We start from the raw sequence: 25,339 nt of genomic DNA, 5'->3' as shown, positions 1-25,339 counted from the left end.
CAAAGATTACTAAGAAAGTGAACTGGATGGTGTGCTTGATTCCAATAAAATGTGGAGAATTAAGACATCACTTTCTAGTAAAGAGGAATCCATACCAATAAACCTATTTGATAAAGTATTATTCATAGAACTTTTGGTAGGGCTTAATCCTTTATTGCCCTTGGAATTCCTAAATGCTAATATTCCATTTATCTGCTGCTTGCTGTTGGTGAATATCTAAGAGTTGATCACTAATGACTATAAAGTTTAAAACATTTTTACTGGGCTCAAGTGGATATCTTAATGCAATCTGTTGTGTGTTTCCTGTCCATAAACCACTGATAATATCAGTAACTTTTACAATTTCCTTTACTGATAATCTATCAAGCATTGTAAGATAAGGGAATTTCTCCATCATATATGACCCCAGTTCTTTTACTGTGATACCTTTTTATTTTTCTCTTCCTAGTGGAAAAAATGGTCATTACAGGCTTCTTAAGACTTGTGTTTCTCTTTCCCCCATCACAAACCCTAAAATAATAATTTTTCAAAATTTAAATGCAGTTTTACATAAAAACTTACTTCCGTATTTTTATTACTGTCTAAAAATGTTTTAAAATTCAGCTATTTGTCATTTTAATGGAAGAGTTTGCTCATTTAAAAAAATCAGAACCAATTTGTGCATTTTCTATTATGCTCGTTCTGGTGGTTTAGTTGCTTAGTCATGTCCGACTCTTGTGACCCCTTGGACTGTAGCCTGCCAGGATCCTCTGTCCATGGAAATTCTCCAGGCAAGAATACTGGAGTGGGTTGCCATTTCCCTCTTCAGGGATGCTTGTTCTATTGCACTTATTTTTTTCTTCCAGCTCGCTTCAGGTGACCCTCTCTTTATGACTTAGGTGCCTCAGTTCTGTTTGCCCTTTCTCTGGACTTTTTCAGGCCAGGGATCATAATTTTTAAATTATCTACACATTAGGTATCTAACATGTAACAATTTTTGATGCATATGAAGGAGGTTTTCATGTGAAATGTTATCCATTGGGCCTCCTAGGTTTGAAAATTGAAGTCAGGGACCCCACATTCAGGCCACCTCTCAGTTATCTCTCCTGTTGGGCACAGATGTCCTGGAGAGTGGTGCTCATCCCACACATTAGAGCTAGGGACCAGCAAGTGGTCTGACTTAAGTGAGTTGCTGTCTTCAAAGACTTTGCATCACCAGAAGACAGAAAATCCAGTCCTTTCTAATTTAATCTGAATTCACTTTTCATCAGCTGACTCTCAGGAAGACTTGCACATATTATTTCTTCAGGGTTCTTTTTCAAGGAATCTGACTTTTTTTCTTTTTTTGCACTGGTCTGAAGATGTCAATTAGTTTTGAAAACCCATTTTCTGGGTTCCCTTGAAGTGTGCACAGTACAGAGATAATCTTCTTTTAGGTTAGTTTACTCTGTCAGAGTCTCTGCTTTGGCGTAGTACTCGGTCCTGGTGAATAGTATTTTACCGTAACTGCCCTCATGATGTGCTGTAGAGTCGATAACAAGGTGGGCTGGCAGGATAGCTCTCAAGGGGGGAAAGAGAAAACTTTTAGTTTGAAGTTACACGAAATGTCATTCTGTCACATGTTTCTTTCCTCAGAGTTAGTTTGTGGTTTCTTGCACTTAGGAGCAGGGAAGATAAAAACCATGTGTCATGAAATTTTGAGAAGACTTGAAAGTCCACTTGGTACCGGTTTTTTTTTTTTCAAATTTCAAACTAAGAACCATTCTTTAGGTAGATGGAGTGTGTGAGATTTGAGATTGCTTGTAGGTATTATCTATGTAATCAAAAGGCAGTTGCTTGGGACGGTATAGGTAGCTGGTCTCTCTTTCAAATGTGTGTGTGGAAGGGTGACCTCATGGCCTCAGTGCTTGCGCGTGTCATTGTTACTAATATATCTCAAGGTCTCCCTCTCTGTTTGTTTAGGCCTGTCTCCTCCCTCCTACACATTTCCAGCTCCTGCAGCAGTTATTCCTACTGAAGCTGCCATTTACCAGCCCTCGGTGCTCCTGAACCCGCGAGCACTGCAGCCCTCCACAGCATACTACCCCGCGGGCACCCAGCTCTTCATGAACTACACGGCGTACTACCCCAGGTAAGGCTCTGGGGGAGCGGGGATGATGGACAGGAGCAGGGCACTCCTGTGACAGCCGCCGCCTGAGCCGGCAGAAGAACGTCGCCCGCGCGTGGCAGGTTAGCAGGGCGGGCTGCAGTTTCTGGTCATGTGTGTCTCTGTCCAAGAAGGTTGTTTCAAGACAACCAGAATGTTTATTTTTTTATCCATCTCTTATTGACAGCGTAGTCTTTTAGTTTACTTGTGTATCCAACTTTCCTTTTTTCCTTCTGTTTTAGGGCTGCTCGTGAGTTAGCCCAGTAATCATTATAAAAGAGTGACAGTATCATGTGAATGAATTACAAAATGAGAAAATCTGTGGTGAGGGCAATTGATTTTTAAGAATTCATTGTCAGCCCAAAATAGACTGTTTTAAATTTTACAGGGCTTGTATTCTTTCCCCTCTAAGTCTTTACTAACAAGTCCAGAATGAGATTTTTCAGTACTTTCTTCCGTATTTTAAATCTGATCACTTTTAGTTGTTCTCAACTAAAAGTTGTATCCTGTATCTCAACTAAAAGTTGTATCCTGTTTCTTGGACGCAACAGGATATAATGGAGAGAAATTCGGCAGTCTCATCTCTTCTTCTGCCTGCAGCAGTTCACTTAACCTTTCTGGTTCTTACACAGTGATGGGATCAGCCATGTTTCTGGAGTCCCTGAATCCCTCCCAGGTCTAATTGCCTGTGGTTCTAACTTGCATACATAATGTCCTCTCCTTCTCAATTTTCTTAAAAAAAAATTTTTTTTTGTAAGTCTTTGTTTAGTTACTAACCAGTTCACGTTTTTAAAATAAAAATTTTACTTTGGCACAAGCAATACTGCTCAAAAATTTTTTTAAAGTACACGAGGTCCTTGTTTTTTTCCTTCTCAAGCTATTTAATATAGATGTTTTGAATACATCCACCAATGTCCATGTGAGGTTTTGGCTTACGTGTCTGATCTCTATAGAGTTATGTCACACTGTGGTTTTTTATTTTTGTTGCTTGCTTGTTTGGCTGGGGAGTTTTTTGGCCTTGCTGCGTGGCTTTCGGGATCTTAGTTTCCTGACTAGGGATCAAACCTGAGTCCCCTGCAATAAGGTGTGGAGTCCTAACCACTGGACCACCAGGGAATTCCCTGTCACACTGCATTTCTGTACCCTCTCCATCTACAGTTTCCTCACAGGGAGCAAGAGCGTTCAGATCTTGGTAGCAGTGAAGCTTCTAGCCAATAAATTTGTTTAGGAATTTTGAAAACATTCATTTTTGTTTTTAAGTGGGAAATATTGAAAATGTTCTTTATTCTGTTGGGGAAGAATAGTGAGAAAGCCATGATAATCATCAGCTTTTGAAAGTTTGAAAGGGCTCAGAAGCATGAGTAATTGTTCTTGGTTGAGACTGTGTCAGGCACCCACTCCAGTCCCAATCTGTCACCTTCTCTGGAACCTGTGACAGTCACTTGCTGGTAGCGGCTCTGGTTATAAGAAAGATCTTGGTCTTCCTTTCTTATGCCATCAGAATGCCAGGAGTGGAATGCTCTGTGCCCCTGGGTGTTGGGAGCGGTTTCTTGTGCCTGTAATACAATTCCATCATTCCAATTCCATCATTGCCTTACTCTCTGGACACTGTTAAAAGAAGGAATCTCTTAGAAATAGTTTCCCATCATAGTGAGTTGGGAGCTTAAGTCTGGAACTAAAGCCCCAAAGGTAAGAGAAACTGATTTATGACTTAATAGTTCCTGTAATTTTTTTTCTACTATTAGTTTTAAAGTTTGTAATGTCCTCCTTGTTAAGTCTAAGAGGATAGAGGTAGTGAGTAAAAGTAGATTCAGATTTTACACAACTCTAAGTCCAAAAGTAATCTCAATTATCAATTTGAGAACATACACATCTGTGTGCTTGTAAATAATGTGACATACTAACATACGCTTGGTTTGTTTTTTCAACTTGCCAGTATGTCACTGACTTCTTGCCTAAGGAATATCTGTAAATTTACCTCACTCTTGTAACTCCCCATGATAACTAACAAGTTACTTCCCATTCGTGTAACTTTCTGAGAAGGAAAATATGTCATAATTTTAGAATTCCTTTATTTTTATAGACATCTAATTGTATCTTTCTCTATTAAACCTCATACTGATTGTTAAATACTTCTATGGAACAATTTCACAAAAGTGGGATTTTTAAATCATGCTTGTGTGTTGTATTTAAATTAATATTTCCAAATAACTCCTAGTATGTTTCATTATTTGAATTTTCATTTCCCTCATTCTAGGAAATTATACACACGAACAAAGTGTTCAAACATTGGAATGTTCTGTTAACCAGACTTAAAGTCTGATATAATCTAAAAAAATATTTCAAAAGCCATAAAATATTTCATAGTTTTGGGAGAACACCATTAATTTTTAACCTCACATGACTGTAAGGCATTTGAGACTCTGTAATGTAAATGTTGAAAGTATATTTTGGCTTATTTACTGATGTGTATTATAGCATACTTCAGGCTAAAACAAGATATTAAATTGGAAGTCTGGAGTTTGTCTTTTTTCAAATTAGAAATAAGTTTAAATTCCCTCCACTTAAAATACTTTATTGAAGTATAGTTGATTTACAAAGTTGTGTTTGTTTCTGCTGTACAAGGTGATTAGTTATACACATTTTCTTTTTCTTGTTCTTTTCCATTATGGTTTATCATAGGATGTTGTCCCTCCACTTTTTATTTTATTTTTTTGTCCCTCCACTTTTTAAAGGAAAGCTGTCTGTCTGACTTCAGATTAATGCCATATGTTCATTACTTTTTGTGTGTGTGTTCATTACTTTAAAGGTGCTAAAATATTTTGCAAACTTTTAAAAGCAGGCCCCTCAGAAAATGATACTGATTTTTACCTGTTTATAATTTTATTTTATTTTATTTTTGTTTATAATTTTAAATTTATCTGGGCAAACTGTTATTCAGTACCTCTGTGTGCAGCACATTTGGAATATTAGGATTAATAAAATATGAACCCCCCCCCTCAAAAAAAAAATATGAACCTTTTCTGCCATAGGGTAGCTGACAGAATTCATCACTGTGCAAAGTCAGTGACTTCAAAGGGCTCCTTCCACTAGAGGGCATTTACTATTTTATTTCCTCCTACTTGGTATATCTTCCAGTGGGTGTTGCTCTGAGAATATATTGATAGCATATCTCACCATAAGGATTTGGATTACTTGAACATGTAAGGAAAAAGACAATGAATCAGTGAATTGCTTTTTGTTTATTACTAGATGAGTTTTTAGCAGTCTAAATGTATGGCTGTGACAACAGCATCTTGAAGGGCTAGTGAAATTAAAACAAGTGGTTCTGTTTTCTGCTTAAGAACATTGGTTTTTTACTTTCTCCACTTGAAAGAAGGTTTCAGGTACCCAGCATACCAGAGCTTAGCCTGGGATACAGAAGAAATGTTGATGCCCACCCTGCTTATCACTCAAAACTTCTCTCCCATTACACCTTTTCTCTCCCATTGCATAAAGTCCTGCTTTTTGTTCTGACGTCTCATTTTTCTTAGAAAAGAATATTCTCTTTTGCATCAGAGCTATAAGCACAGGTAAGAAGCGTGCTAGATCTTCAGCTAAATGTCATATAGTTTAAAGAAAGATGGATTAACATAAATGTCTTATGTATGTCCATTGCCTCACCTTTTGTAGGACATACAAGTAATAACATCTTCACCTTGAACCAAAGTAGAGGGCAAGGGTATGCTTGACATTTTTAATGAGGAATGCTTTATTTGCATGCCCACGAGAAAGGTTGGGGGTGGGATGGGGGATCCTTTTATTTCTTGGGATAACCATTCTGTGAAATCAGCTCCTTTCTACCCAAGCATTAAATACATGAATTTAGTAAAAGTGAAACATTCTGCAGTGCTTGGTTTGTCATGTCATTTTTGTATTCTCTTCTGAAATTCTTTTCACTTGAACCAAAAGAATAGCAACCCTCTGAGAGATGCTTGCATCTGCTGTTTTGAAACACTTGACTTTCTTGCTCCAGTCTCCTTTGTTTTATTGAGATAAATATAGGTTCACACGCCATGTAACAAGCAGTAAGAGGCATTCCATATACACTTTACCTTGTTTAGTCACTAAGTTGTGTCCAACTCTTTGTGACCCCATGGACTGTAGCCCGCAGGGCTCCTCTGTCCATGGGATTTCTCAGGAAAGAACACTGGAATGGGTTGCCGTTTCCTTCTCCAGGGATCTTCCTGACCCAGGGACTGAGCCATGTCTCCCGCTTGGCAGGTGGATTCTTCTCCACTGAGCCACTGGGGAAGCCAGATTTACTTGCTGAAAGCTTTCTGATAGGACCAAGAAAAAGAAAGAATTATTTAAAAATTGTTTTAAAATTTTCTTTTTATTTTATAACAAATACTTAGTGTCACAAATGCAAGCTGGAACTCAGCATGCAGTAAAATGACACTAGAATGTTGTAAAATGTGATATTAATGCAATATCAGGCAATGTAATAATGAAGAAGCACCAGATAATTTCTGTTGGTGGAAACAACTTTTTTTTTCTTTCCCAATTTGAATGTCATTTCTAAATGACATAAGCAAGAACTGTTGTGGGCAGTAGACTATACTATAAGTGCCTGAGAATTCAGTGTAGTTTTCATGGAAGAAATAGTTGTTTACTAAAGACCTTGTATAATGAGTAACTCAGGGAATTTAAAATATACTTAAAATTCTTTTTAACATGGTAGAAAAGTATTAAGTGCAACAGACGTCAAGGAAAAAACTTTACTCAAAACACTTAATTGATTTCAATATATAAGGTTTTTCCCCCCCTATTCTTTTTCTTAAAAATGTTATTTTCAAGCATAGCTTTTAAAAAAACCTATTACAGAAATTTTCAAACAAGCAGTTTGGGAATATATCTGTTACTCAATATTTTGCCAATCTGGTGTCATCATACCGGGGACATGTTAAAGCACAAAAGCCTAGACATCATTTCTTTCCTGTGTTGCTGTTTATGTGCCCGGTGTATGTTTAAGCACCTTACTCGGAAGCATTAGTGCTGGTGCTGCACGCGTGCACAGTTGGGCTCGACGCTTCTCAGCCCTGCTGTCCATGGGATTCTCCAGGCAAGAATCCTGGAGTGGGTTGCGTTTCCTACTCCAGGGGATCTTCCTGACCCAGGGCTTGAACCCACATCTCTCGCGTCTCCTGCACTGGCAGGCGGATTCTTTATTACTGTGCCACCTGGGAAGCCCTTAAGTGTTGATAACTTTAGTTAAAGCAGATAGACTTAACTGGAACACGTATGCCTATCTTGGTAAACCAAATAAGCCTCTTTTGCCTCCATTATTACCCTATTTAAGCATTTCCTTTGTATATATTTATTGAACTGAAGTAGATTTAAAGGAAAAACTGACATTTGTTTATGAATTTTATTTAATAATAGAATAATGCTTTTTATTTTGTTTTTTATTTTGTTTAAGTTAAAAATAAACCATAATTAAACCACAAAACTAGAACGGGATTGCTTCTAGACAGGGTCTGATTTGAGGGGAAAGAATGTGATGGAGTCATCCTGCTTGCCTATTAAAAATTTATGCCTTTCAATGTTGTCCTCAATTCCTATTCAAAAATAAGAAAAAAGTGTGTTTAAAAAGTGAAAACCCAAAAATAGTTTCCAAAATAATAGCTTTTGTAAATGTACCTCTCTGGAAATTGTTGTAACAGCATGGATCACAGTGTGTTGTGCTTGCTTCTTCAGCTATAGCTTTTCATCAAAATACTACTTTTTAAAATGTCATTGTTCTCAAAATATTTAAGAAGATCAGTTATCATTTTGTGCTTTAAATCACGCAAAAAGATTACTTTTATTTTTTATTTTTAAAGATTACTTTTAAAATAATTTCTGGTGTTGGATGTGGTTTTCAAATGTAAAATGAAGCTTTGTGGGGACAATTCTTGTTTTCAGTAAGCAGTCTGTAACTTTACTATGTATTTGGAACATATTATGATAAATGTAGTAGGGGGTTTAAATTTTTGTAATCTTTAACATAATTGTAGTAAATTTAGCTACCAAACAATTTTGACAGTACCTAAATTTGGTTACTATTCTAGTGAAATAGATTCTTAAAAGATTTCTTTATTTCTTCCAAAGTGTTTTTGTATTTGTTGGTTACTTAAACTTTCTCCAGGGGGTAGATGCACTTGGAAAGAGAGACTTGTAGCCTTTAAGAAGAGCTAACAGAAATGGAGGATCCACGTGTACTAACCAGTCCATCTACATCAGTATTAAACTCAAAAGAATGTTGCAAAGTCAGCCTTCTTGAGATTGTTCACTTCAGATGAACAAGTTAGTTCAGAAATTTCCAAATGAAAGTTGATTGCAGCCTTTACACTTGCTAGGATTAAAACATCGTTTCTCCAGTCACTTTCCAAATATAGGGTCTTTATGGGGTGTTAATAACTGGTAAACAAAGTAATTTTGCAGTAATTTCACAAGGAAGTAGAAACCAGATTTCTTTTTGTAAGAAGTCTCAGGATGTTTACTGTGTTAATGTGTTGTTGATGTATTGTGACTCATTCAGAGAAGAGTATATTCTCTCCTCTAATTTTCTTTTCCCTTAACCTCTTTCTCTAATAAAGTAGATAATGCTTTTGATCTCTGTCCTCTAGAGAAATATGACAAGTCATCACATTGTTTTGTCATGCTATAACTGCTTCTGCCTTGGAATGCTATCTGTGTTACCAGTGTTTAGTGACTTATAATTGTTAAATGAAAGAGTATTGTACTTTGAGAACTGTTTTTGAAAATATATAGTTAGTTTTCTTGGTTGTTAGACACCTTGGCTTTCAGTGTTTTCATATATCTTTCCCTGTTCTGAAAAAGAATTTGCAGTGATGTATTATGATACAGAGTATTTTTTAAAAAAATTATGATATAAATTAAGACTTGATAAAAATATAAGATAGGAAATGTTTAGTAGTCTGGCAATTAAATTAATCTTAGGCAATTAATATTGGCATAACAATCGTGGGCTTTGGGCAGGAGGAAACTTGAATTGCACACTCATAATTTCAAAGGAAAGGAAGTCATAAATTTCTCAGGGAAATCCAGTTTTTCTCCGCATTGAGAATTATTACTCAAATCCATAGAGAGAACGTGGAGTACTCACATGATCTTCAACGTTTTAACTCGTGTGTTTGAATCCAGCCACAAGTATACGTATATCCTCTCCCTCGTGAGCCTTGCTCCAGAAGTTTCTTAACATGATCTCAGGGTCACTTGCTGAATGGGTCTCAGCAGCAGTGTCTGCATAACTGTGATGCTCCAGCAGTCTTTTGAAAATAAACCTTTGGGGAGAACATCCCCCACCATGCTGTTTTCTTTTTCTCTTCATTTCCTCTCACCTCCCCTCAGGTCTTTTGCTGGTCAGGCAACCCCAACAGGGTTTCTTACCAGTTCAAGGGCAGCCTCCTTGTTAGTTGATACAGTCTTTCCATGCCCTGTAGGAACTCAGGGTTCAGTGTTAGGTCGACTCATTCATTAACCCTTGGGTTCCTTTGTGGTTCTATCAGTTTTTGAATTTTTGCAGCTTTTGAGTACCCGTTACATTATTGGTACTATGTCCATCTGAGACTTTTTTTTTTTTTTTGCAGAGTGTTGGGATCTTAAGTTTCCCAACCAAGGGATTGATCCCACACCCCCTGCAATGGAAACACAGTCTTGACCACTGAACCACTAGGAAAGTGCTTCTAACAATTTAATTTTACAGTAACCACTAGAACCACAGTGTCCGTTAGTAGCAACTCCAATTCACTTCCCTTCTACCCACTTTACTTGCCCCTTCCTTATCCCTAAATAACTATTATTCTATTTTCTGTTCCTATGGATTTGCCTGTCTAGATGTTTCATATAAACAGAATAACACCATTTGTGGTCTTTCATGACTAATTTCTTTGATTTAGCTTGTTTTTGAGGTTCATTCACGTTGTAATATGGATCAACAGTTTTCATTCCTTTTTATGGTTAAACAATATTCCATTGTAGGAGTATACAACATTTAGTTATCATCAGCTGTCAGACACTTGGACTTGTTTATTCTCTGTCAATAGTGCTGTATACATCTGCATTCAAGTTTTTGTGTGGACCTAGATTTTCAGCTTTCTTTAGTTAGGTACATACATAGGAGTAGAATTGCTGGGTCATATGGTAACTTTATGTTTAACTTTTCAGAAACAGCCAAACTATTTTCCAAAGGGCCTTCACCATCTTAATATTCCCATTAACAATGTTTTGGCATTTTTCCTTTCTTTACATCCTTTTCAGCTCTTTTAACTAATTTTCATGGGTGTGGATTTGCTGTCTCATTATGGTTTTAAGTTACATTTATTTAATTATTGATTTTGAGCAATTTTATATGTGCTTACTGGCCATTCACATGTTTTCTTTGGAGAAAAGTTTATTGAAGTCCTTTGCACATTTTTTTTTTGCACACTTTTTAATTGAACAATTTTTCTTACTGTTTTTTAGTTGTAAAGTTTCTGTATATATTCTAACTAGGACATCTTATATGACTTACAAATATTTTCTCCCAGTCTGTGGGTTGTCTTTTCATTTTCTTAATGATGTCTTTTAAAGCACAAAAGTTTTTAAATTTTGGTGGGTTTTGTTTTTGGCCGTGCCACATAGTAAAAGCAGGGATTCCTAACCATTGGATCACCAGAAGAAAAAAGTGAAAGTAGAAAGTGTTAGTTGCTCAGTCATGTCTGACTCTTTGCGACCCCTTGGTATGTCCATGGAACTCTCCAGGCCAGAATACTGGAGTGGGTAGTCTTTCCCTTCTCCAGGGGATCTTCCCAACTCAGCGATCGAACCAAAGTCTCCTACACTGCAGGCATATTCTTTACCATCTGAGCTACCAGGGAGTAATTCCTCAAAAGTTTTAAATTTTGATGCAGTTCAACTTACCTATTTCTTCTTTTCCCACTTATACTTTTGTCATATAGAATGCAAGGTCATGAAAATGTATTACTACATATTCTAAGAGTTTTGTAGTGTTAGCTCTTATACTTAAGTAAGTATATTATCTATCTTGAATTAGTTTTTTATACAGAGTAAGGTAGAAGTCTAAATTCACCCTTTTGTATGTGGACATTTCACTTTCAGCACCATTTACTGAAGAGACTTATTTTCTCATCAAATTGTCTTGGAACTCTTGTCAAAAATCAGTTGACCAGGGACTTCCATGAGTCCTATGGTTGGGACTCTATGCTTTCATTGCTGAGAGCCTGGGTTCGATCCCTGGCCTGGGAACTGGGATCCCATGGGCTAACAAACAAGCAAATAAATTGACCATAAATGTAAGGGTTTATTTCTGGCCTCTCAATTCTGTTCCATTGATCTTTGCCTACCATTATGGAAGTACCACACCAAAATTACTATACTTTTAAAGTTTCTGGGAAATTCAAAATACTTTGTTCTTTTTCAAGAAAGTTTGGCTGTTCTTGGTCATTTCTAATTCCATATATGTTTTAGCTTCAGTTTTGTTGGTGTCTGGGGGGAGAAAAAGAATATGATAGCTATTGCATCAAATCTATGCAATTTAGAGTATTGACATTTTAACAAAATTAAATTGTTTATGAACATGGACTGTCTTTTCATTTATTTAGATGAGTTCTATTTTTTAACAATGTTTCATAGTTTTTAGTGTGCAAGTCTTGCTATTTGTCACATTTTTTTGTAATATTTTGTTCTTTTAATGCTATTGTGAATGATTGCTTTCCTTATTTCATTTTTGGGTTGTTCATTGTAGTGTATGTATGTATGTAAAAGTCGATCAGTGGTGTCCAACTCTTTGCGACCCCATGGACTGTAGAGACTATGGAATTCTCCAGGCCAGAATACTGGAGTGGGTAGCCTTTCCCTTCTCCAGGGCGTCTTCCCAACCCAGGGATCGAACCCAGGTCTCCCATATTGCAGGTGGATTCTTTACCAATTGAGCCACAAGGGAAGACCTATTGTAGTATACAGAAATGTAATTGATTTATTTTGTGCATCGATCTTATATTTGCAACCTTGCTGCTTTGAGTGAATGCTGCTGTGTGGGGGGAAGCATTGAGCTAGGAGTTGAGAAATCTGGGTAGTTCTTTGGTTTTGTGAAGAGCTAACTGGTTGACCTTCAGGAAATTATTTAACTCTTAGTTTCCGTTTCTACCTCTGTGAAAACAAGCAGGTGTGGCTGAACAATGGCTAAAGTCCCTCTCAGCCCTAAAGATCAGCATTCTTTCTTGCTCTCACAGTTACACATAGATTGACTTTTGGTCTCTAGACACTCTCCTTGGAGAGAGTTGTAAAAATCTCTCCAAGTAACTCAGATATGCAGATGAGTTGAGAATTAACTGTTTTAGAGACTTAGATTATGGACAGCTTGATGTCAAGTAGTATTTTCAGGCTTCCGTATTTTAGAAATGATGAAATGGAAGAATGGTGATGGAAATAGCAAGAGTGAGAATAATAAAAAAACAGCAAATTACTGCATTTTAATGTTTGTGGAGTAATTAGATACATTAAATCATTGATGCTGAAAAACAATTCTGTGAAACTAGGATGTGTTTTCATTCCCATTTAAGAAATGATAAAATTGGAATTCAGAGAAATTAAGTGACTTGTTCAAGGTTACTGTGCTAATAATAAAATGGAAGCTAGGATTGGATTCACCATCTGGTATCATTCCTGTTAACCCACCAGTTAGGACTATGTAGGATAGATAATCTCAAAAATGTTTAGTCCCTTTCATTATGTTTACTTGTCTTTGAAGTGGGATAATTACCTACTTAGAATGATTTGTGTTAACAATCTAAAGCTGTGGATCTTTATTGCTCTTTTAAGCTAATGACTTAAAAAAAAATCCCTATGCATGTATGAGTATTGAGCAACTAATTGTGAAAAACAGATTGTTATGGGACATGGTGAAACTAATTTCATGATATGGTAATCACGTGAGTTACTGCATAAAGAATGATTAGTTATTCATGTGGCTTGTGTTTCTTGGAGATAATTGTTGCAGATACACTAAAGGACCCACCATCAGTTCCCCCTCATGTTATTGGTGGTTCATGTAATTTGTTATGCATCCCTTCCAGTTTCCTTGTCCCCTCCCCCAATACACACTTTTTTTTCAGTTAGGTTGGAAGAAATAACTCATGGGTGCTATAGGACTTTGCTGTCATATTGTTCTGTACTTAATTGTGTTGTGCACTTGCTTGTCTACAGGGATAGAACAGTGTGTTCTTTGGAGCAATCGTTTTGCATACCTTTTGGTCTCTGTGGCTGTGCTTTCTGTTATTCCTTTGTGTTCATGACTATCCTTGCCTTAGTATTTCTAGTAAGTAGCCAGTTAATCATCAATGAGCTGGGCTTTGGAAGTGGTGCTTTGTGGTTGAGTGGCTGCAGAAGTTTCCTTCTCTCCTTCCTTCACTTAAGAATCTCAGATAGAACTGGATCTTTGGGGACACCCTGCATTTAACTCCGCATTAACCCTTCTGTCTTTCCAACTTTGGGCTTTTGTAGAAATGGGGGACAGAATAGCTGTGGTATACTTACCTGCCTTGGGAGAGAGAACTGAGAATTCTAAGAAAGGTCACCTTGAGAAAGTGTTTCTTTAAGTAACTGTTGTTTTTAGAGTAAATATTAGACATTGTCTATTTCTATTGGTTCATTGTGCTTTCTCTCCCTTTAGCCCCCCAGGTTCGCCCAATAGTCTTGGCTACTTCCCTACAGCTGCTAATCTTAGCGGTGTCCCTCCACAGCCTGGCACGGTGGTCAGAATGCAGGGCCTGGCCTACAATACTGGAGTTAAGGAAATTCTTAACTTCTTCCAAGGTTACCAGGTCAGTACCTTGAAGAAGAAAATTACTCAGTGCCCTTCTTACTTAAGCTGATGTGCCTAAAGAATGCAGCCAGGAATATTCTCTGAAACTCATGTGTACAAGTGCTTTTCAACAGATTTGCTTTATGAAGAACCAGAGTCAGGGGGACTCGTTATCTGAGTGCTTACTTCACACTCATCCCTTTGGAAGGATTAGGGCTCTTCCATGCTATTTTAATTGCTTCCACTTAATCTTAGGGGGTTTTCTTTTTCTCTTTCAGTTGGGCTACTTTGAGAAAGCTCTTTATGCGCACAGTGGTGTAGGTCTTTCCATCTAGAATAAGATAGGCTAAGAAGGAATTTTCTTCAAATTCAAATTGTTGACTAATGAAAGAATGCAGAGTTGGAGTATTTAAAAAGTAGTCTGAGTCCTTTCTGCTTGATATGGAAGAAACAAGGATGACTCAGTGAATCTTTAGATGGTAACTCTTTTGAAAAGAGCTGTAGGAAGTGTGTCTTTTATGATAACTCTAATGAAACTGATTTTTACTCTTTTCCATTTTCCTAACACTACCTGTGTCCATCACTTGTTCTTTGACTTTTTGTAGGAGCTCCTTAAAAGCAAGCAAAGTCTTCTCTTTCTCATCTCACCTGAGAGGATACTTTTCCTTCCTTGAATCACATGGTTAGACCCAAACTCCTTCTTCCCTACAATGTCTAAAAATTAGTATCTTGCAGTCTTTTACTCGCACTAAAAGCAAAAACGGTCTTTCCTCTTGGAACTGAGCCTTGCTTGCGTCATTAGAGTCGAGAAGCATTGCTTCTCGGCCTTTTGGCTAAGATCAAGTGTAGAGTCGAGAAGCAGTTGTAGGCCTCACCATCAAGTCCTAAAGCATTAACTGTACGACACGTTAAGTGTTTCGCCTGCAGGCGCAGTTGCGCTCGCACTCTTAGGATAGGTTTACAAGGTTGGTATCCATGAGCTATGGAGTCGCAAAGAGTTGGACACAACTTGGCGACTGAACAACAACAAATCCATAAACCGCGGAGGATTGTGGAGCTCAGCTAAAGCAATGTCAGTGGGGATGCTCCAAACCTACCAAGTTACCATCATGGGATATTTTTTGACAATTGAAGAACATCTATGTCTGATAAGTGAAAGACTGAAATTGGACAAAAGTTATGTTTTGCTACTGCTTGGCTTAGCAGACATAAGCTATTTTTCAGAGATCAGCAGATACTTTGCTTCTTCCCTAAACAATTGCTCCCTGTTGGAATCCCTTCGAGTGGTAAAAAGTTACTTCCCAAACTTCATATCTGATTCACTAGATTACGAAGAGAGAATTTTACCAAAGGCTATTGAAAAGATAAAATCACATGGAGAATACATTTGAGTTTTGTGTTTTTCTCCCATGATTTTCCAGTTGTTTTGACTAATTAATTTTTATTACATTCAAACTGAATAGCATTAAGTGATCATACATATAAACCATATGTGAGTAAACAAAACTGCTCTTCTTACAGGTATTTATTAAACCACAAACACATAATAGCAGTTATTTCTAGATTTATGGCTAAAAGATTTACAGGCTTCAAAATTAAGATGAACTACTACAGAGTGAAGTTATTTTATCTTCTAGTAGCTTCTAGGGTATTATTCAGTGTTGGAGCAGACCTAGTATAATGAGAAGCAAAAAGATTCTGCAAAACTATTTTGTCTCAAGGCATTTGCTTTCATTTCTGAAGTGCTTGGAATTTATAAACTGGATTAATAAATTAGGATTACATAGGAACCTCAGTGATCTAATTCAGCATATCAAATTATTCTTGAATAGTTTTAAGGTAGTTAAAATGCATACATTCAAAATTTTTTGTATATAACCTAATTTCATGTCACTCTTACATAAAAGTTTATATTTTCTGCTGTCTTTAAGAGTCCTTGCCTTATTTATTTTTGCCTGTTCTCAGATATTTTAGTAATGGCCACTAACCATGAAGCTCTAGATTCTTTTAGATATGGCTTTGTCACAAGATAAAAAAATCAATGGATGACTTAAAAAAAAAAAAATTGTTCTGAGGTGTAATCTTTGTGATCTTTATATATGGGGCCTTTATTGCTGTTGCTTATTTATTGGGAGGTTTTCATTTAATTTCTGGTTACTTATAATTTATCCTACATAATTATATAATTTATGTAGGTAATAATACCAAATCCTTGGTAATAATTATTTGAATGAATGAATAAAATCTCTTTATGGTTTCTGATTCTGTCTTTTAAAACATACATATATATATATTAAAATAATGGCATATGTCATTTTTATAAATGTTACTTTTAATTTTTAAATGTATGGGTCCCCTTTCCTCAGCAAAATTCTTTCTGTAAAACTACTCCCATTTAATTTTTCCATATTTGATTTGGGGTTGAGGGGGCTGGAAAGGGCTGATTTACAAAAAGAGAAGAATTGTGATACTAAAGCAAGATGTAGGATATAGGTTCTGCTATCAAATCTGCATTGTTGTAAATTAACCTGAGTGAGGCCCATTTTGATAAATGAAATTAATAGAATGAGAATTGAATTTATGAAGGCAAACTACTATAAAAATATTTAGTGATGAGGATGTCATTCTGGCATGGAAATAAATCTTTGTCTTTATTTTAGTTGATGAACCTCTTACTCTGAAATGGGCTCTTAGGTATCCTTACATTAGTCCTTTGACTTTTTCATTTGCTCTTTGCATTAACCTTTGCTGTCAGTGGCTTTGCATTTTCAATAGTGCTAATTTTTTTTTCTCCTCCAAGTACCGACTTGAATCATTATCTCTTTGGGCCTCTCGCTGCTCTTAACTTGCTGCACTGCTGAGAGAACTAGATTGATATTACAATCTAGTTGTAATATTGTAATATCAACCAGATTGATATTACAAATATAGCTAATGTTTGTGGTGTCATGGAAACTATTGTTAGCAAGATCTGAATTGTTTGGCAATGTTGTAGTACACTGTTCTCTTTCTATCTCTGCATCTTCATCTAACTTCTCGCTTAGAAGAGATTTTTATGGTATTTAGACATGTTAAGTAAGAAACGATGATTTGAGATTCGCAGTTTCATATATGGCTACTATCAGCATTAACTTGTTTCCTGTGGTTTTAATGTCCTGTATATAATTCAGTTGGTAGAACTATTCAGTTGAAATACTAACCATCTGTAGTGATAGTTTGCCCATCTTTTGATCCTGTTTGTTTTAACTTGCATTTTAGTATGCAACCGAGGATGGACTTGTACACACAAGTGACCAGGCCAGGACTCTATCCAAAGAATGGGTTTGTATTTAAGGGCCCCAGCAGTTAGATCATCCTCAGAAAAGAAGGTAAGGCTCTATGCTGTGGAAGTTAAATTATAAAGGGCCTAACAAATAGAGATCAAGAATCTCGGTGTTTTTTAGGTCAGGTGGGACTTCCCTTCCCTTTGTGTGATATAAGAAATGACAGAAATCTTGGAAGGAGTGGAGACTGAAATTAAGATTGTCATCTAAGTATAGTATCTAAGCAATATATATATGGAAACGGTTGTATGTTACTTTGGTGTAAGGGAAAACTTTTCCATTTGGAAATTATTTGCAATATCATGCAGAATACAGGCTGGGTATGTTTTCTTTCTTTTTTTCTTTTGTTTTTTTTTAAGTTGAATTAGAATCACATAAATCATTTTAAAGTATACAGTTAAATGATATTTAGTGTATTTGCAATATTGTGTGACCACTATTTCTATCTAGTTCCAAAACATTTTTATCAACTCCGAAAGAAAATCCCATACCCATTAAGCAGTAGCTCCCAGTTTTCCCTCCCAGTAGACCCAGGCAACCAATCTGCTTCATTTCACATGTTTTTGAGGTTTATCCATGTTATAGTATGTATCAGTACTTCATTCCTTTTTTTGTGACTGATTAATATTCCATTGTATCAAGTCAGAATTAATATTTTGACTCAATGGACATGAGTTTGAGTGAGCTCTAGGAGTTGGTGATGGACAGGGAATGAGTCATATGGTAACTCTATTAACTTGGTTATACTTTTTTTCCTAGTTTCTCTTTTCTAAAATTGTGGTAAAATAATATATAACATAAGATTTTAATCATTTTTTAAGTGTACAGTTCATGGCATTAAGTACATCCACATTGTTTGCAACCATCACCACCATCTAGCTCCTTAACTTTTTACCTTCTCATGGTGAAACTTTAAATAACATTAAACAATCTCCTATCCCTCTTTCCCCAGCCCCCAGAAAACCATTATTCTCTTTTATGTTTCTGTGCATTTCACTATTGTAGTTATCTTATAAATGGAATAACACAGTATTTGTTCTTTCGTGGCTGACTTATTTCACTTAACCTAATGTTTTTAAAGTTCATCTGGGTATACTTTTATTTTTTTATTTTTATTTTTTTCATTTATTTTTATTAGTTGGAGGCTAATTCCTTTACAACATTGCAGTGGTTTTTGTCATACATTGACATGAATTAGCCATGGATTTACATGTATTCCCCATCCCGGTCCCCCCTCCCACCTCCCTCTCCACCCGATCCCTCTGGGTCTTCCCAGTGCACCAGGCCCGAGCACTTGTCTCATGCATCCAACCTGGGCTGGTGATCTGTTTCACCCTAGATAATATACATGTTTCGATGCTGTTCTCTTGAAACATCCCACCCTCGTGGGTATACTTTTAAATATGCTTCATTCCAAAATGATTGTAAGGTTTTTATTGTGTGTCTTTCTCCTCTTCTAAAACTAAACCTAAAGGAAAAGGATTCTGATAGCTTTTTGAATAATTTTTTTCCCTGCTAATTGATAACGTTCCCCTAAAGAATATTAACATTGTGTATGAATCTCCTCAAAAGAGCTAGTTATAAGGACATGGTCGGGAATTGGTGTTTCTTATTTCTTTCTCTCTCTCTTTTTTTTTTTTTTTTCAATTGGGTTGCTGAAATTGGTTTGTTGGCATGTCATTTTCAAATTTTGGTAACCATTTTCATGGCCAACAACTTTGTGGGCTTCAATCACATGGATTCTAAATTAGAAAAGAGGTTGTCATTGCAATGTTGTCTCTGAGAAAATGACAGTTGGGGGTCTTGGTCTATCATTCTGAAGTTGTAGAAGCCCCAGTTCTGGGTTGGAAGTATTGATTCTCTGCCATTTTCAGTGAGGTTTCAAGATGCTGTCAAAGGGCATCATGCCCACATCCATGGTAATGTGAATGGGGAATTTTCTAGTCCACAGACTAGTCCACTGTGCACTTTCTTGTGCACGGTGATGAAAGCACTTCAGATGTTCTTTGTTCAGCTCCTTGATGCTGCCTATAAACTTGACAAGCATACTGTGCACATAGTAAAATATGTGTTTTGAATAAGGAATGACTAGAATTGGGAATTCCCTGGTTGTCTAATGGTTAGGAGTTGGCACTTTCACTGCCAGGACCCGAGTTTGATCCCTGGTCAGGGAGCTAGATCCCAGAAGCCTCATGACCAGAAAAATACTAACTAGAAGTGGGACGTTTTGAAATATCCTAAATTGACTATGACCATTACTCAGTACCTCTAATTCTATCTTAACATTTGTATATTTGGGGTCATGGTAGGATAACAAATCAGGTCCTTTGTTAAAATCCAGGCTTTTGCATTTAACATAAGATTAATCTGCCTTTATATTGAGGATTTTTAAAAACTCACATGGAGTACTGTATGAAATACTTGGCATAAGTTATCTCATTCAATTATATCAACAACCTTGGGAAGTAAGAATCATAAAAGTATTTGTGCTCTTTGTAAAGAATTTGAAACATATAGACAGTTACAGGAAATCAGTAATCATCCCACCATCTAGAAATAGCTACAGTGAATGGTTCTTTTCAACTTCTTTTTTTATATGCCCTCTAGGAATTTTGAACCTTTTTCTTTCCCCATAACCTTTTACTGTGACTGTATATTTGTATATTTTCCTCCTCATCCACGTGTGTATTAAATTCATTATCATTAGTCATCTTTGACACCAATAGAGTGGCTTGTGCTCTGAGAGCACTTTTATATCTGCAGTCTCATTGGAGTTTCAGCACAGCCCTGTGAGTCCTCAGGACATGTACCTTGGCTCCATTTGTCAGAGGAGATGAAATCCAGAGGGATTAGACAATTTTCACAAGTCACACAACTAGTGACCAGGCTGATCAAAGACCCATAGCTTCCAGCTTCACTCTTGGTGCTCTTTCCTTTGGGCAAATGAGAGCACAGCAGTAAGTGTTTGAACTGAACAGTGACCCAGAATGTCTACATCCTGATTCCTGAAACCCATGTCTTTTGCCTTACCTACAAAAAGATGTAAATTAAGGATCTCGAGAGGAGGAGTTTATTTTGGATTACCTGGGTGGCTCCTAAGCGCGATTATAAGAAAGAGATCAGGCAGACACATAAGAGGGGAGGTGAGGTGGAGGTATGACTACGAGAGATTGCGATCAGGTGGATGCAAGGCAAGGAACACCTGTAGCCGCCAACACTTGGAAAAGGCCAAAAGTAGATTTTTTCCCGCACCCTACCCTCTGGAGGGTGTGTGGCCTGGCTGACACCTTCATTTTTGACCCCCGGCCTCCAGAATTGTTAAGAATAAATTTCCCGTTGTTTTAAGTAACTAGTTTGTAGTGATTTGTTACAGTAGCCATAGGAAGCTAATATGTTGCTCTAAAAATTCACTGAAAGAACAATGTCACTGCTGGTTATAGAATCAGGTAAAGGTAACTACAGCCCATGGTGAGGTCTGGTAAAGAAGTCACGCTGTCTTTTCCTGTAGCCTTGTCCCCTCAAAGGAGCCTATATTTGCAGACTGCCCCCCAAAAGATAATGCCTGATTTTTTGGTCATAAGAAACCCCTAAGGACAGCTCACAGGCTATTAAAGATGCCCAAGGGGCCCTTCAGAGGAGGAGGTTGTGATGACTGGCTGGAAAAATGCTTCCTCACATGGCCAGAGTTCTCGTCGCCTCAATTTTCACTGTGAGCTCCAAGTCTCGTACTCTTAGGATCTCAAAGGGCGGGGTCAGCTCATAAATTTAAATTTGTCAAGTGCTTCCTAACTGTATTTACAACTGTATTTTGTATACATAAGGAGATGGTAATCCTTTAGAGGGGACACTTCCCTTCTCTGTAGAAAATGAGGGAAAAAGTAACTTCTACATATGAAACATTTTTGGGTGTTGAGAATCAGGTGGATTAATGAGTATAAAGTTACACAAACTAAAGTTCTTTCTGTATACAAGTAACTATTTTGTTGCTATGATCACAATAATCATTACAGGAGCAGACCACTATCTGCATTCCAGACTTACTCAGATTTCACCAGTGTTTTCTTTTTCTATCCCAGGATCCAGTCTAAGATTTCATATTTAGTTGGTTTGTCTCCTTAATGCCCTCTGTTAGTTTCTCAGCCTTTGCTTGTTTGCTTGACCTTGACAATTCTGCTTTATACTGTTCTTAATGTCTTGTGTGCTGTCCTTTAGTTGGATGTGTTTAATTTTTTTCTTGTGGTTAAACTAGAGTAGTAGGTGTTAAGAAAGAGTACATGGAGGTGAAGAGCCTCTCTCATGAAGTTTCGTGACATATAGTATCTGTTGTGTTTGTACCCACGTGACCTTGGTGGTATCAATTTTGATCTCTTGGTAAATGGCTTCATCCATTCAGGCTGTCTTAACACAATTCTGTGGACTTGGCTGGCTTATAAACGATGAACATTTACTCTCAAAGGGTTCTGAAAGCTGGAAAGTCCACGATTAAGTGTTTCTAGTTTCCTTGTGCGTGTGTGTGTGTGTGAAAAGGTTTGTCTGTATACTAGGTATTTTTGGAAGCTCTTGTAATCTGTTAAGCCTGGTATTGTCCCAGCACCTAAGTTTTATGGAAAACAAAACAAATCTCCATGTATGGGTGTTTCTTTTCTCTTTTTGGCTGCACTGGGTCTCTGCTGCCGTACTCGGGCTTTCTCTGGTTGCCGTGATCAGAGGCTCCTTGCCAGTTCTGCTGCTCACACTTCTCATTTCGGTGGCTTCTTCCGTGCTGAGCACAGGCTCCGTGTGTTTGGGCTTCAGCAGTTGCAGTAGGCAAACTCAGCAGCAGGCAGCTGGAGGGCTGTATTTGTGGCACATGGGCTTAGAAGCCCTGCAGAATGTGGGATCTTCCGCAGCAGGGATTGAACCCGAGTCTCCTGCTTTAGCCGGTGAGTTCTTAACTACGGGGCCTCCAGGAAGTCCTGAAGGGTATTTTTTTATTCTTGGGCTCTTAAGTGTATAGTTTGGATTACTTTGTGGACTGAAAAAAAGTTTTTTTCTTTTGGATCAATATAGTGACTAATATTTTAGTTCCCGGCCCCAAAATTCAAGGTATCTCTTGAATAAAAAGAGCAGCTTTGAAAATTGGACAAAACTTCTCTCTTCCTCCTCCAACTAGAATTATAAAAATGGGCCAGAATGACAAATAAATATTGATTCTTTTGATTTAACTGACAAACAGCTTTTCTTCGATTAAAGAATTTGAGTTACGGGTTTTGTTTTATCTTGAAGAAGAATCTGTTCTTCTGTCCAATAAAACATCCCACCTATGAATTATACTTTTCAGAAAAGAGATGTCAAAATTACTGGGAGGAAATGAAATATTATAACTACAGAAAGCCCCCTACACATGAACAAATTCTGTTCCGAGAGTACTTTCTAAGTCCAGTTTGTTAGTAAGTCCAACAAAGTTAGCCTAGATACTCAACTAACACAATTAGCTATATAGTACTGTACTGTAATAGGTTTATAATGCTTTTCACACAAATAATACATAAAAAACAAACCTGAGAAATAAAACATTTTCCATCTTACCATACAGTACGTTGAAAAGTACAGTAGTACAATACGACGGCTGGAACACAGGGGCTGGCGTGGAGTGAGCAGGCAAGAGCAGCTTCTGACTAGAGGAGGGACGGGAGGTGGTTGAGCTGGAGGACCGTGGGCGATAGGAGACGCGGGCAGGCTGCACCTCCGCTCGTACACCTGACGCTGCTGGCACGGGTTCTGGTTCTTTGCTGGATTAGCTTCTGTCTACCCTCTTGAAGGGGCTTCCCTGGTGGCTCAGAGGTTAGAGCGTCTGCCCACAATGCAGGAGACCTGGGTTCGATCCCTAGGTGGGGAAGATCCCCTGGAGAAGGAAATGGCAACTCACTCCAGTATTCTTGCCTGGAGACTCCCATGGACAGAGGAGCCTGGTGGGCTACATTCCACAGGGTCGCAAATAGTCGGACACAACTGAGCAACTTCACTTTCACTTTCACCCTCTTGAAAAAAAACAATCCAGCGATATCTGGGTAGTAGCTGTTTTATACTTGTCATAGATGACACAGTAGCACTGGATCGCATTCTGAATGGCTGCTGCAACCTCCGTGAACCGTTGTAAGTACCCCTCCTGTGCCTCCAGACTAATAGTGCCTCCTCAAATAAACAAAGTCCCCTCGTCATCTCCTGCGTCGTGAATCTCTTCGGTTCTCCGCTTACTTCTTCTTCTTGTCTCTTCGTCCTTTCTCTGGGCCTCCAGTGCCGTCAGGTCTCTAACATGCATCTGCATCTTTGAAAGTTTGCAACTTGAAGGTTCGTATGTAGGGGACTTAATGTAATCAGAGTTGCAGGCATTTTTTCTTTTTAAGGAGTGTAGGTTCATTCCATGGGACAGAACACCAGTTGGTGAAACCGGATCTCTTAAAAGAATTCTTCGTAAATGTACATAGAACTTTTAATGACAGCTTAGTGCAAAATACAGCATTATATGTTTTGACTCAGATCTTACTGGAAAGGAAAGACAAATTTGTGGATATTTGCAGTTGTACCTTAAAAATCATCCTTGCATAATAGTGTTTGCTTTTCTGCAGCTGTAGGGGAATATGAAACATTTTCTCCTTATCCACCTGAGGTTTTCTTTTTTGTTGTTGTTGACAGCTAGGAATCTACAGTTGCATTGCTAAATTCTAAAGTTGCATTGGATACCATGGGGATTAAAAGGCAGGTCTGAGAAGGTTAAGCTTTTAATTTTTTCAGAACTTGTCCACATTTTCTCAAAACATGAAGGTATAACTTTCAGCATCTACAGTGATTTCCTACTGGAATACTAGCAGTCTGGGCTGAGAATGAGGAAGGTGGAATTCATTGACTCTGATACAGACAGGTCCATAGTTGACCAACTTGGCTGCATCCAAGGCCGCACTCTCAGCCCAACCCTCTTGGTGCCATACTCCCAGCAAATCCTGGCTTGCCGCCCTTCCATTGCCAAGTCCAGAGGAAGCCAGGGCTTCAGTGTCACTGGCCTCACTTTAAGTCCATCTCTGAAACCATTGTGGTCAATGACACGCAGGGCTAATTGGCTATATCTGGGTCACTTTTGGGGCTCAGTGGTTTTAAAGTTGCCTCTTTATGGCCTTGAGATTGGGGGCGGGGCAGTCATTTAAGGAAAATCAGGTGTTATTGCCAAAAGATAGACAAAATAGATATTGGACAACAGTAATAATGTTGGGTCATTGATAGAGATTTTCTTATCAAAATTTAGTATCCAAAGAGCAGGTTTCAATGCATAGTATTTTAAAGCTAAGTGCTAAATTATGGTCCCTTTGAAAGCCACATTTAAAAATGAATTCTAACAAAGAAACAAATGTTTCTCTATTGTTAGAGTACCTGAATCTAAATCTGTATTCTGGTTTTGAAATCTTATTTGGTTTTTTTTTGGCTATATCCTGAGTCTTAGTTGTGGCACACAGGATTTTTATTTTCACTGCAGCGTGCAAACTCCTAGTTGTGGCATGTGGGACCTGGTTCCCTGACCAGGGATCGAACCCAAGCCCCTCTGCATTGGGAGCACAGAGTCTTAGCCGTTGGACTACCACGGAAGTCCCAGAATCTGCTTTTAAAGCAAATCTAGTATTAACCACAATTGCAAATTGGCCATAGAACAGAACTAAACTCTGAAGAATTATATTTCTGTCTTCATTTGTGTTTCTCATTTATATGTGAAAGTATATACATGCCTAGTTAGTTTTCATTTTAAAGATTGTGTGTGGGATATAAGTAAATAGCATAGAAGAACCAATTTGCATTCACATTCTAGATCTTCCAGTTATTGGCTTAATTGCTCTGTGCCTCAGGTTTCCCATCTGTAAAATGGGATTGACATGGCATATAGTAGGGTGGTTGTAAGGATGCAATAGTCCACATAAAGGTGGTTTTTATAGATTGGTCACTGACATATAGAACTCTTGCTACAATGTCATTATTTAATGCTTTTTTTTTTTTTGGCTGCACCACGTGGCATGTGTG

The 25,339-nt window shown here is 37.6% G+C and overlaps 1 protein-coding gene and 1 non-coding gene across 5 annotated transcripts in view; both read left to right on the top strand.

Annotated features, from left to right (window-relative positions):
• Positions 1–25,339, top strand: part of ESRP1 (epithelial splicing regulatory protein 1) — a 57,264-nt gene that overhangs the window by 29,831 nt on the left and 2,094 nt on the right. For 2 of the 4 annotated variants that reach the window (XM_020873154.2, XM_020873153.2), the window contains exons 13-15: positions 1,942–2,110; positions 13,842–13,992; positions 17,232–17,341. In XM_020873154.2, coding sequence (XP_020728813.1) covers positions 1,942–2,110; positions 13,842–13,992; positions 17,232–17,306 — 395 coding nt within the window. In that variant the 3' untranslated portion in view covers positions 17,307–17,341. The remainder of the gene's footprint in view (positions 1–1,941; positions 2,111–13,841; positions 13,993–17,231; positions 17,342–25,339) is intronic. The other 2 variants (XM_020873156.2, XM_020873157.2) reach the window with 2 other exon arrangements.
• On the top strand, positions 23,103–23,174 carry TRNAC-ACA (transfer RNA cysteine (anticodon ACA)). The gene has a single exon. It is a non-coding gene; the product is annotated as a tRNA-Cys (tRNA).

The sequence above is a fragment of the Odocoileus virginianus genome, chromosome 15 (assembly GCF_023699985.2).
Source record: "Odocoileus virginianus isolate 20LAN1187 ecotype Illinois chromosome 15, Ovbor_1.2, whole genome shotgun sequence".
Classification (NCBI taxonomy): domain Eukaryota; kingdom Metazoa; phylum Chordata; class Mammalia; order Artiodactyla; family Cervidae; genus Odocoileus; species Odocoileus virginianus.
This window is presented reverse-complemented; position numbering and strand designations above follow the sequence as displayed.